This window comes from Pelodiscus sinensis, chromosome 6, assembly GCF_049634645.1.
Source record: "Pelodiscus sinensis isolate JC-2024 chromosome 6, ASM4963464v1, whole genome shotgun sequence".
NCBI classification, from domain to species: Eukaryota; Metazoa; Chordata; order Testudines; family Trionychidae; genus Pelodiscus; species Pelodiscus sinensis.
The window spans coordinates 37,425,087-37,438,649 of NC_134716.1; the positions used below are offsets into that span (position 1 = coordinate 37,425,087).

At 45.2% G+C, this 13,563-nt stretch overlaps 1 protein-coding gene across 4 annotated transcripts in view; it reads left to right on the top strand.

The window, feature by feature from the left end:
* CEP78 (centrosomal protein 78) overlaps positions 1-9,379 on the top strand; it is a 60,094-nt gene extending 50,715 nt beyond the window's left edge. For 3 of the 4 annotated variants that reach the window (XM_075931741.1, XM_075931742.1, XM_075931740.1), the window contains 3 exons: positions 384-550; positions 4,366-4,519; positions 7,263-9,379. In XM_075931741.1, the coding sequence (XP_075787856.1) occupies positions 384-550; positions 4,366-4,519; positions 7,263-7,724 (783 nt within the window). In that variant the 3' untranslated portion in view covers positions 7,725-9,379. The remainder of the gene's footprint in view (positions 1-383; positions 551-4,365; positions 4,520-7,262) is intronic. The other variant, XM_075931739.1, reaches the window with a different exon arrangement.
* Positions 9,380-13,563: the final 4,184 nt, after the last annotated feature.

Consider the following 13,563-nt stretch of genomic DNA (forward strand, 5'->3'; position numbering starts at 1 on the left):
TAAAGTCTCAAGTGTAGACATAGCCTTAAAGTTGACGTTCAAATCCTCTTCAAGGAGCATCTGAATTAACATCTCACTGAGAGGGGTGTGGGGTAAGTCATACCTCACAAAAGGGCATCTAGGGAAAGATCTACTGTATTGAGCCCAATATTGAGGTATGATTTAGACACACATAATACTAAATATAAAGAGAGCACTAACTTTTCCTAAGAGATGTCTCTTGGTTGAGACATAATGACTACGCTGTCTTTTTATTGTTTAAAGTGTTTCACAGAACACCTAAAATAGCGCAGTTTGAAATGCTTTACATCTTTTTTCAAAGCTTATGTCATTCTCAGTGATTACATTAAGTGATACTAATTTTTTCTAACTCTTTTTTGTAGCTGGAAGTTGAAAATGGCCGGTTAAGGAATTTAAACGTCTCTCTGTCTGAGGTTCTTCATGCACAGTCAGTAACCAATATGATTCTGGAAGATGAAGGTATTCTGGGCAGCATTGAGACGTCTTTCCGAAAGTTTCATGCTTTTTTAGACCTCCTTAAAGATGCTGGGTAGGTTATCATATTATCTGAGTACTTCACCATTTTCTTTTACGTCTCTCCTCACCCCGTCCCTGCACCATCTCCCTCCTAATAGTGCATGCCTCTCTTCCAGGTATCCTGGAGACTAAGAAGAAAGAGTAATTAGAAAATAAACTTCCCTCTCTCCAAATTTTTCCTCAATAGAACCAATCACCCAAACCAAGTTTATCTACCTGTTTCTAGAATACACTTTCAGGATCTATAATTCCCTCCTATTTTTCTTTTGACTGAGCTTCTTCTCCCTTCCAAGAATTCTTTACTGAATTCTTTACTCCAATTTCTCAGCAGCTCTGGGAATATAACTCTCAGGCATCCTAGTGCTGAGAGGGGAGTTCCATGTCTGTTCCATGACAAGTCTGTAATGTAGGTAGTACCATGGCCTGGAGGCTTTCCTCTCCACTCTTAAAAGGTTTATGTTTACAGATCTAACTGAAAAAAGAGAAGCAAGGCTTGGCAGAAGTAAATAAGTGAAAATATTTTTGGACCTTAAAATTGGTCATTATTTCTTCATCTCAGAAAAGACCACATAACACAAGAAATTTTATAGGCCAGATGTTTGAAAGTTGACTGAGTGGCTTCCGATCATTCTTCTCTGTCTTATGAGCAAATATGGTTTTTGTATGTTCTTTGAGTGGTTGCTCATGTCCATTCGAAGTAGGTGTGCGCGCCGCGTGTACCACGTCTTCCGGAGCGTTTTCCCTAGCGGTACCCGTAGCGCCGGCGGGGCGCCCCCTGGAGTGGCGTCGCCATGGCGGGGCATAAGTACCCCTGCCGGCGCTGCCCCACCTCAGTTCCTTCTTACCACTGTGTCGGTCGTTGGAGCGTCTCTCTCTCTCTCTATCTGTTTAGGCTTAGACAGTTAATGGTTCCCGTTTCTCACATTGTAAATAGTTTGTGTAGTTAGATAGTTAGGTTTTTTGTTTTTGCTCCTTCCCCCCTTGGGGGTAAGGAATGCCAGGGCCGCAAGGCTTCAAGGCGTGCGCTGACTGCGGGAAGTTTATGTCCAGGGGCGACCCACACGACAGCTGCCTTAAGTGTCTGGGTGAGGCTCATCTGGCAATTGCCTGCAAAATCTGCAAGTCTTTCAAGCCCCATACGAGGAAAGAAAGAGTTTCCCGCTTGAAGCTTCTCCTTATGGAGATGGCGCTTCAACCGGTACCGCCGGACCAGCCGGTGGTGCACAGCGCACTGGCCTCCACGCGTGAGGCCGCACACCGGCACCGGGCATCGACGTAGAGATCCTGGCACCGGTCTCACTCTCCGCCATCTAAGAGGGTGAAGAAGTCCCAGGGTAGGTCTCCGTCTAAAAAGCCAATGTCGGCTGGACACCGCAGCGGCAGTTCACCGGTGCATGTTTCCCCTCCGGTGCATCGTCGGCACCGAGGGGGCCTGGTGAGTCCTGGTCGCCTGCCCTCTCATCGTCCGTCTACGCCGGACACCTTTGAAGCGGCGCAGGACCTAATCAGTCTTACGACCTCCCCTCCGTCATCGGTCGAAATTTTCTAGGCCAGATGTTTGAAAGTTGACTGAGTGGCTTCTGATCATTCTTCTCTGTCTTATGAGCAAATATGGTTTTTGTATGTTCTACTTGCACAGGTCTTTCCATCACCCAATCCCTGATTCAGCAGAGAGAGAGGTGGCTTTTCAAGCAGCTTCTATTCCAGAAAATGTCTGATTTCCTTATGAACTAGGGATGTCAGAATGTAGCAGTTTAAATGGGTAACCCATAAGCCTGAGTTTATTGGTTACCTACGCAGCTGTACACAGCTCTCAGGTAGCTGTCTGTTGCCCTGTGCTGCTGTGTCTATATCAGAAGCAGCAGTGTGGAGTGGCAAGAGGGAGCCAGTGTGCACGGGGAGCTGACTTAAAATACGGAGGCAGAAGTGCGGGGTGGCTCCTAGCACGTACCATCTCCTGGGGGCTGACTGTGGCCCTGCATATAACCATATAACCGCCAAAATTTTCAGCGGTTAAATGGTTAGTTACACAAACTTGGAGAAAATGTGAATAACTTTTTTCCTCCTGTACAGATATCACTTCTATACAGAGACTCTACAGTTACAAAGGAACTGTTCATAGACCCTAGACACCGCTTCTCTAGATTTTCAGCCTTTGAAATGTTCAAAAGCCCCAGTGGGCTCAAAAGGAGAAGCCCTGCATGGAGTGCGGGGCCAGCAGGCAGGGGACTCCTCCGCTAGCCCCACGCTCCCAGCTGCGCCTCAGCCTTTGAAATGTACAAGAGCCCCACTGGGTTCTGACATGGTGACAGGGGGCTCCCTGGGGGTGAGGCTAGAAGTGCACTGACTGCCAGCCCTGTTCCCGGGGACTATCGAATATTTGTGGGACCCCTACAATTTCATGCGGTTATAGGACTATTCGATCACATAATATCTAACATCCCTATTTTAGACAAAGGGCACTCTTCATTTTGGTCTCTTTTGGTAAACATGGTGGTATTTTAAAAATATTTCTGATACTTCATGGGATCAGTCTGAGTTGGAAATGTTTGTTCTCCCCATCAATGAGGGAAATTTCCTACTACTTGCTACTTCCCATCATTCCTGGAGTGGTGGATTAGCAGGTATATACTTTTGTAAGTTAAATCAGTTGTATTTTTCCCCACTGTTGTTTAGTTAGTGTGTGTGTGTGTGTGTGTGTGTGTGTGTGTGTGTGTGTGTGTGTGTGTGTGTGTGTGTGTGCGCGCGCGCTGGTATTGCATGTTCCTTTTGATGTATATGTTGTTCCTGACATTGAGTAGAATTCATCTGAGGCAAGTGAAATAGTAATGAGAGTTATTTGAGGACGAGACTGCTTGAGTCAGAAGGATCTTTGAAATCACAATTTTTCCTTAAAAAAGGTACTTTTATGTTTTTAAATTAATTTTTATCCTGTCGTCTTTGTGTTCTTAGTCAATGTTAAAAGGGATTTTTGTTGGTCATTTGCATATTTTCCTCTATGGCCACTAGTATGTATCCATAACCACAAAAAATGTATTTTAACCCTATGAATTGATTTGCTTAGCAAAAACTGTAGCGTTTCTTTCTATTTAGGACAATCTTTTTTTTTTTTCTTATTCACATTGACTGCATATATAGCCCCATTGGCATCACTGAGATTAATGGGGAAAGATATTCTATGTTAATAAAAATACAGATTGAACCACTTTAGTCCAGCACACTCTCTGGTTCAGCAACATCCGTGGTCCTGCATGATTCTAGTTAGTGAGATGTCCACTTATCATAGGTGTGGCCGATTTTCCAATGGTACCATAAAGTTTGTTTTCAGCCACCAATCCTGGTTCTCAGTGTTCTGTGCTGTTATTTAGCTCTCATTTATCCCGCAATGTCTTTTAAGAGCCCTTTATGCAGTGGAAAGTTTGGTAATGCTGCTAGACAATATTGACTTCCTGTAGTTTGGCAAATTCTCTGGTTTGGCACTGGCTCAGTCCTGAGAGTGTCGGACTAGAGAGGTTCAACCTGTATCACCGTTTGTCTCCTGTTATGGGTAGGAAAAATAACTCATAACAAAACATTTCCCTCCCTTTACCAGCATCCCTTCCATCACCAGTGCCTCTTAGTTTCCTAGTTGAAATCATATATTTTTGGTAGTGCAAAAGCAGGAGGTATTATAGTAACTATAATTTATAATTTGGGGTATCCTTGCACCCCAAAAAGAAAATTTCAAACAAATATTTATTTTGCAACAGTTCTCCTCTTTTGTCTAGTACAGATAACTACTACCCATTCCGGAAAGATCACATTTCACTTTTTTTTTTTTTTAAATAGACTTGGGCAACTTGCTACGATAGCTGGGATAGACCAATCTGATTTTGGTTTGTTGGGCCATCCCCAAATGAATTCTACGGTCAATAAACCTGCTATTATACAGAGAGAGAAATCATTTGAAGAAGAAAGACAAGAACACACACAGAGTAACAAAGTAAGTGTGGGAAAAATCTGAAGAATAATGTGGCAATTTACTTTATTTCCTGGTTATTGCCCCACTGTAGGTGAAATTTATACATTGGTGAAGGACCAATGAACATTTCTTAGAGCTTCAGAATCTCTTATATCCTTGTGCAGAAGGGGCATATGTAGAAGTGTGTGTATGTTTGTATAAAATAAATGTATGAATACAAATATAACATATTACAGGTTGCACCTCTAAAATCTGGGATTCTGTGATCCAGCAACATCCATAGTCTGGCATGACCACAGATGTTCCTGGATCAGAGAGTCCCAGCACTGCAGGAGGGTGGGGGCCTGGGAGCCGGCGCACGGCTCAGTTGGAGTGCAAGTGGGGGGGCTAGGTGCACGGCTATTCTGAGCTGGAGTGGGGATAGGGAGCCAGTGTGTGGCTTAGCTGGGCTGGGACGGGGCAGGGAGCTAGCGTGCAGCTTAGTTGGGCTGGGGGTGGGGCAGGAAGCCCATGGCGGGGGGGGGGGGTGAACAAGTAGTGGGGAGCCAGCAGCAGTGGGCCTGAAATGACCTCCCTTGGTAGGGAAAAATCTCTCATCCGGGACCAATTAGGTCCCGAGGGTGCCAAACACTTCCAACCTGTACTGAAGTGTCAGTCACTCATTAGTAATACTTTTACTGGTTTTGGATAAATTGCATCACACCATTCTGGATATGTTGCATACAGACATTTTAAAATGGTGTATTTATTGTATTTCCCATACTTAAAGCTACGTTTCCTTAGTGAGCATGAATCCTATTTTGGAAGATTTAGAAAGAAGAGAATTACTATGAATATAATTTAGAAATATCTACAAATTACCAAAAATAGTTTCACTTATAGCTGTTATAACTTTAAAATCTGATGTTCGAAACAAGTGCTGGGTGTGTCCATGGAACAGTTGGGAGCTTCCATTTCCCAATGATATAAAGCATCATGTCTAGCCATGATTTTTTGGGGAATATATTAAACATGCCATTAGTCCTGGACAGAATTTTGCCACTCCTAGGCATCAAGTGAGTATAAATTTGTAATACCAACACAATAAGGCTTTGAAGCATGTTCTGCAAGTTAGTGAACTTTGAATCTATTAAACTAAAGGGAAATTAATTCAAAAATTAAGAGCCCTTCAGTAAGAACACCCATTCTAAAGATGTGCAGATATGTGGGGTCTAACAGTTGGAACTTTTCAGAGATCTTAACTGCTAGATTAAAAATGAGTGGGTATCTAAATGCTTTTCTATACCAGAAAAATTATTCTTTGCTACAATATTATTGTAACCTTCTGATGAACTTGGAACACACTTCACATCCATGCTAAATGTACTCTAAATAGTTTACAATGAGGATGCGAATGTTTACCCGAGCCCAGGCTCATTGGTTAACCCTCATGGCTGCACTCAGTGTGCCGCCCCCTTCCCCCCCGACACAGTGCTGCTGCCTCTGTATCAGAGGAAGCAGCGTGGGAGGTGGTAGCCAGAGTGCATGAGGAGCTGGATACAGAGGCAGCAGCGTGGGGGAAAGGGGCAGGCGGGAGCTGGTGCTTGAAGTGATAGAGGCAGCACCCAAAGAAGGGGGGAAATGGCTCCTGCCTCCCTTCCCCACTCCCTGCCTGTACACATGTAAATGCTGAAAAATTGAGCAGTTACATGTTTACGCAAACACATTTTAACAGCCCTAGTTTACAAGCATGCTACCAACTGCAGAGCATTGTGGAATTTTGAGACTAGTTTTGACACTAATATTGACACTCTGAATAAATCAGTTTTAATATTCATTAAGCTGAGTGAGGTTTAAAACTGGTTAAAGTGTTACTGTAGATGAGGATTTTATTGCTAGAACTATTTTTGTGACTGATTTTAACTTTGGCCTCTGTAGCCTACTCTCCAACTGTTTTTTTTTTAAAGTTGGTTGGAATTTTTTTGGATACTTAACCCAGTATAGGAAGACCTTTTTTTTATTATTTTTGTTAGTAGTAGTATTTTCCAAAGGTTAAATGTTTTGTTTTTATCTGCACTTTTTCACTTGGGAGAGTATTAATGTCTATGAAGTGTATGCAGATTAACTGAAGGGTTTATCTAATCTTCCCACTACTGTCCATGGTACACCAGTGGCTTTGGAAAATCTCCCACCATACACTGCTACTGGGTGCTGGAGATTACTACTTGTATTACCGTGGAAATCAGGAGCCCCATTCATGAACCAGGACATGATTTCCCTGGGGGCTATACAAGCACAGAACAGGTTATGGGATAGGTACTAAGAGGACATTGCAATTCAAGTCATTTTGGACAACATTAGTGTGGGCACAAGGCAAGTCTGTAATGGTTCTTAAAGTCACAACAGCCATGCTGATTTAACACGTTTGTGCTATAATTTGTTCCGTGCAATGGATTCAATTTTGAGAAGTAGACAATGCCCAAAATAAATGAAACAAGTGAAATTGTTGCAGTGTGCCTTTTTCCTCTTCATTGGTTTTTCCCAGTCACTCTGATGATCCTCCTTCATAAGCTGAACTTTCTGGGAAAAAGGATGTTCTGAAAGAGCCCTCTTCCCCATCCAATTTCATTATGTATGTATTTTACAAAGATGACTGTGCAATAATCCAGTAAATTGAGTTAGAGGTTTTCTGGCTTCATTAAGAAATTTGATTTTAATTTGAATCTTTTGCTTCAGAATGTTGGTGGAGACATCAGTTTCTCTTCCTGGTATCTTCTGTTTTCAGGTTCTTACGAATAATACCTGTGCTGTTCCCAGAGAAATACAAGAATTTAAGGTCATTGTTCAACAGCAGCAAGGCTTATGGGAAGAAACTGAAGCTCAAATAGATAATCAAAGAAAGAAAGAGGAAACATCCAAAAATAGCAAGCCATCATCCTCTGAGAAGTGTGTCACATTAAGTGAACAGACAAAAGGGCATTCCTTGAAGCAATCAGCTACTAGTAGTCAGCATTTATTCTCTGATTCCAATGTCATTCTGAAAAGTAGGGGTAGCAGAAAAATCAGTGCCACTTCTAGTGAAGAAAGCCAAAACCATTCCTCAAAAAAACACATCTACAGAACAAATGAAACTGGAATTGCAAATGTTACAGCCCAAGAAAATCAGCCAGCAGACCCATCTGGAAATGATGCAGAGGGATTTGATTCTGATATACAAGAAAGTATCCATACCATGAATAGCATTTGAAATGAATATAGAAAGAAAATTCAGATTGTTTTTCCGCGTGTATAGAGAAATGTATGGTTTCAAAACTTTGTAAAACTTTCCACACTCTTTACTGTTTCTATTTCATGTAAACAGTCTTTTCTCATTACATGATTTCTAGCAAAACCAAATGATACGTCATCAGACTAGTACCCTTTACTGTTCTGAGTTTAGAAAGACTCTCATATGGTGTGTGTGTGTGGGTATGCATGTTTAATTTGCTGTGCAGTAAAATGAATATAGATTTATTAAATAATAAAGTTTTGAGCAAATAAAATTAATGAGAGTACTAATTATGACCTGTGTTCTGTCTAAACTGCATGGCAGCACAGCTTCACAGGTGATTAACCAGCCCTGCCCAGTCAATCAGCTCTGTGTATAGAGCCCTGAGCCTCCTGACAGGGCAGGACTGATTAATCATCTGTGAAACTGTGCTACCCTGCAGCTTAGAGGGAACACTGATTATGACTTTTATTTTCCTTTCAGTTGACCATATTTTAAATCCTAATTTAGTTGTAAGTACATGCCACATTGTCTTAGGCACCAGTGAATATGTCCTTACTTCATTGTTTATGCGTAGCTTCCATTGTTACTGAGAGAACCAGGGTGAGTCTAAATCCTTGCTGGTCAATATTGTGTATTAGAATATGGTCTTGTTTTATTGTTACACATGCAATAATGGTTTTGTATATCTTGTCTTTGACGTCAATTGAAATTACAGTCTTTTTATTTCAATAATTTGTTTTCATCTTATTATTATAGAGCAGTGGCTTCCAACCTTTTCAAGGATATGGACCCCTTTTCAATCTATTAACATTTTATGGACCCCTCTCCCCCAAAAACAATATAGCTGGATTTGTAGCTTCCACATCCCTCAGCCCACTGGGGAAGCAGTGTGGGCTGAAGGACATGCTGGCTGCTGGCACAGAGCCTGAGCTGAGAGGCTCTGTGCCAGCGGCCAGCAAGTCCCTCAGCTCATGCAGCTTCCTGAGCTGCAGGAAGCAACACAGGTTGAAAGATGTGCTTGACTGTGAGAGGCTCCTCATGGACCCCATACAGACCACAGGCTGGGAACTACTGTTCTAGAGAATATAAGTAATAACTTACTGACTCACTTGCATATGTCAAGCATTTTTATTGTTTTCATATACAGGCAGTCCCCGACTTACGCAGATCCGACTTATGTCGGATCCGCAGTTAGGAACGGGGCTCGCCCCGGAGGACACGGACTGCGGGACCTCGCGGTCCTGCCGCCCGTGTACTCCGGGGCTTTCTCCGCGTCTCCCTGGTCTGCAGACCAGGAAGACGCGGAGCAAAGCCGCGGAGGGGCTCGGGCAGCGAGGCAGCCCAGGCGCACCTGGGCTGCTCTGCTGCCGGCTTCCCCGAGGCTTTGCAAAGCCGCGGAGAGGCTTTGCAAAGCCTCGGGGGAAGCCGGCAGCGGGACTGCCCAGACGCCCCGCGGCTGTCCCGCTGCTGGCGTCCTCAGAGGGTTTGCTCCCCGTCTCCCTGGTCTGCTGGTCTCCAGCAGACCAGGGAAACTGGGAGCAAAGCCGCGGAGGACCCAGGCGGCGGGACCGCGGTGCGTCTCGGTCCGCTGCCCGCATCTTCCTGGTCTGCTGGAGTGGGGGGGGCACAGCTAGTACGCCCCCCCCCCCCCGCCCCCCCCCAGCAAACTAGGCTTTTCTCCAGACGCCTGTGGCAGAGCAGCTGGGGCGCTGCCGGTTAGTCCCGCAGCGCCGCTCTGGGCGCTACTGGACCAACCCGGCAGCACCCCAGCTGCTCTGCCCCAGGCGTCCCCAAGTCAGCTGCTGCTGAAACTGACCAGCGCTGACTACAGGAAGCCCGAGGCAGAGTTGCTCTGCCCCGGGCTTCCTGGAATCAGCTGCTGATCAGTTTCAGCAGCAGCTGACTTGGGGACGCTTGGGGTTCTTAAGTTGATTCTGTATGTAAGTCAGAACTGGCGGTCAGTTTCAGCAGCGGCTGAATCTGGATGCCAGTTCCGACTTACATACAGATTCAACTTAAGAACAAACCTACAATCCCTATCTTGTACGTAACCCGGGGACTGCCTGTAATGGAATTTATCTCTACTTAATCAGCCTATATTAGGTGTGGTGACTCTGTTTTTGTTTTAAGACAGGTATTGATTGAATTCAATCACTAACATGTCCCACTTGAAGTTTCAGTTTCTGAAATAGTGATGGTTATTCTGAAACAGTAAAATCAATTTAACTTGGATTCTTATAGACGACTGAGAGGGTGAGTATTGGGTTCATTTCCAGCTTGCTGATTCAAGACTAGCAAGTGAAATTATTACGATCAAATGGCTATTAAAAGGTCTTTTAAATTAATTAATTGTGTTGGTCCAATTCCTAGAGGACAAGTGTCCTTATCACGAAAATTCATATTCTATTTAATTTTGCTCTTCTTAGCAGCGATATCAATGACAGAAGAAAATGGAGCCTTTAAATCAGATCGAGGATGCTGAGAATAACAAAAATATCTAGGAAGATAGAACTACCATATAAAGGACTATCCAGAACAGCATTTGAAGCAGTGTTCCCTCTAAATTGAATGGCAGCACAGCTTCACAGGTGACTAATCAGTCCTGCCTAGTCAGAGGCTCAGGGCTCCTTGCAAGGAGCTGCCTGACTGGGTGGGGATGATTCATCACCTGTGAATCTGTGCTGTTGCCCAGCTTAGAGGGAACACTGATTTGAAGTATTCTGGTTTGGGCAGTGCGGTGATTCTTTTGGGCTCATTTAATGAAGAAACATGAAATTTCAGTGATTATTACATAGTGGCTGTCCCAGAGAATGAAGTTTCATGATTTTAAAAGGACAACAAAATTGAACATGTTTTCCAGCAAAATTGTTTAACCTTATCACATGGGGAACTGCTTAGTGGAAAATATTGTCCCACACAAATGGAAAAAATATTGAAAGAAAATGGAAGTCTGGAAGAAATTGTTTCCTTTTGCATCAGAAATCATTAGCTGGTACAACTAATGGCTAGAAATAACTTTTCTGTAAGTCAGGAAAATTTTTTATTTTCAGTCAGTATAAAAAAAAAAGCCCATTAGATATCTTGTAGTGGTATCTAACTTTCTAGTTAGTGATAAACTTCTAGTATGTTGTTGAAGCAATGATTTTGTACAAAGTTTAATTTCAAATTGTTGCGGTTTTAATTTAACCTCTTACTTCTCTGTACCCATGTTAAATATGTTAAATATGAATCACAAAACAAAATTACATATTCAAGATTTTGTTCTATTCTTAAATTGACTGTAATATTGAAATGAACACTTAAAGTTTTATTTATTTACATTTTAAATAAATTTTTGCAGATAGACTCTTTTCAGTCCATTCACTATCTGATCTTTCTCTAAACCAGTGGTCTCCACAAGATCACTTGCTCAGTTTAAGTACGATGTAAGATTTACCTCAACCCAAATACCTTTGCCCCACTTCCTTCCCATTTCTTCTTTGAGGCCCTGCCCCTGCTCCACCCTTTCTCTGAGGCCTCACCCTGCTCACTCCATCTTTCCTCCCCCATCCTCATTCACTTTCATCAGGCTGGGGTAGGGGGTTGTGGTACGGACTCTGGTCTGGGTCAAGGGATTTGGAGGGGCTCCGGGCTTAGTCCAGGGTGTGGGGGATTGGGGTCCAGGAAGGGTTTCAGGGTGCAAGCTTTGGGGAAGGAGTTTGGGTGCAGGGGGACTCATGTCTGGGGCAGGAGGCTGGGTGTAGGAGAAGGTTCAGGGCTAGGACAGGTTCAGGAAGCAGGCTTTGGCTGGATACCCTTTAAATGAGACTGCTTCCTGTACTGGAGCAGTGGAGTTAAAGCAGCCTTACTCCTACCCTGGCACCACTCCTAAAAGCAGCTGTCATGTACAGCAATGGCTTCATAGCACCATGTGTTGCCCTTCATCTCAGGTACTGAGCCCACAGCTTTTACTGGGCATGGTTCCCCGTTATTGATCAATGGAAGCAGCAGGGGTGATGTCTGTAGGCAAGGACAGCATGTGGAGACCAACTGCTCTGCCTTTCTCAGGGGCTGCAGGGACATGCCAGCCACTTCCAGGAGCAGCAATTACCATTGGTATAATTTCTCCAGCCATGACAGGTTAGGCATTTTAGAACTCACTGCTCAAAGAATTACATTTAAGCATAAGAGAAATGAAAACTAAGAAATGCACAAATCAGACAAAAACCAAAAATAACCCACTTTGCAAGCAGACACAGATTTGCATTGCCAAACTCCCTCCATCCACTTCTTTCTGTGTGGAGATGGGGTACGGGAGAGGTGGGACACCCTGACATCAGCATTCCCCACTTCTCCCTCCCTCCCATACCCTGCACAGCAAGCAGAAGCTCTCACAAGGAGGCAGCTCAAAAGCGGAGGGCAGGAGCAGCACAACAATGGGTGGTGGGGCAACTGAAGCGCCAGTGCTTGATAGCTTCCTGGCCAAACCAGTCAGCATCACCTGTCAGAGGCTCCAACATCTCCTGGTAGGTCCCAATCTACAGATTGGTAACCACTGGTCTAGACTCTCCTCTTGAATCATTCTCCCTAATATCCTTTATAGATGTATGGGAGATGAATCCAGAAGAATGCTTCCAGTCAGGTTGGATTTGATTTAAATCAAATGTATTTAAATCACTAGTCAGGAAGACTTGATTTAATTATAGTTCTTCTTCGAGTGATTGCTCATGTCCATTCAAACTAGGTGCATGCACACTGCGTGCATGGTTTCCGGAGCATTTTTTCCCCAGCGGTACCCGTTGGGCTGGCAGGTCGCCCCCTGGAGTGGCGCCGCTATAGCAGAGCATAAGTACCCTGCTGGCTCTCCCCCTCCCAGAGCCCCGGCTGGCACTGGTAGAGTCGAAGGACCGTCCGTCGCTGCTGGCCGCAGTGGTACGAGGCCAGACTGTGCCGGTACTGGTGCAGGTGGTAGTGATGGCTCCAAGACTTGGCTGTCGGGGCTCCCGTGCTGTGGTCGTTGCCACAGGCACCGGCCTTGTTGGCTCAGCAGGCGTCGTCCATGCCGGCGCTGCAAGCCCTCCCGCCGACGCACGCACTGCCGGTACCGTACTTGCCGGCACCTCAGATAATGGTTCTTCCGGCACCACAGGCACCAGCCTTGCTGGCACTGCATGGCCCGGTGCCGCAGCCTCCATCCCTGCAGCCCTGCCCCCACACAGGGATGCCAGAGTTGATGGCGCGATTCCGCCCTGGGGCAATGCAGGATCAGCCCTCATCGGCACCTCCGTAGTCGGCGTCAGAACTGTCCTCAGAGTTGGAGGCAGAGTCGATCCCGTTCCCAGCACCAGGTGACACCGTTAGGTTTTGAACAAACGTGGCCACCTCAGGTCCAGCAGTCCTGGCCTTTTTGGACACCCTGAGCTTATCACCAGTGGCAGGGGTCACTCCTGCCTGCCAGGTCTGTTAGTGGCTCGCGGCGGAGGTCCACATCCTCGGCCTCCTTGTCCAGAGCTCGTCCTTCACCTAAAGGGGCTAGCCCCAAGTGCCACCTGAATCTGGGGGACTGGGCAACAGGGACCCAGCAGCAGCAGCAGTCCAGAGGACCGCTGCAACCAGCCCCCATTCAGGAGGCGGTGGAGCAGCCACTTCTGAGTCGTGAGTCGACAGCTTCATCGTCCCCGGACAAGACCCTGGCTGATCTGGCCCCAGCTATGGACGCTAGATCCCACCAGGAACTGCTGCGCCGGCTTGCTGCAAATCTTGGGGTACCGGTACATCTGGTGACCGAGGAGTCAGATCCGATGGTGGACATACTTATAGATGATGCTCCGGCAAA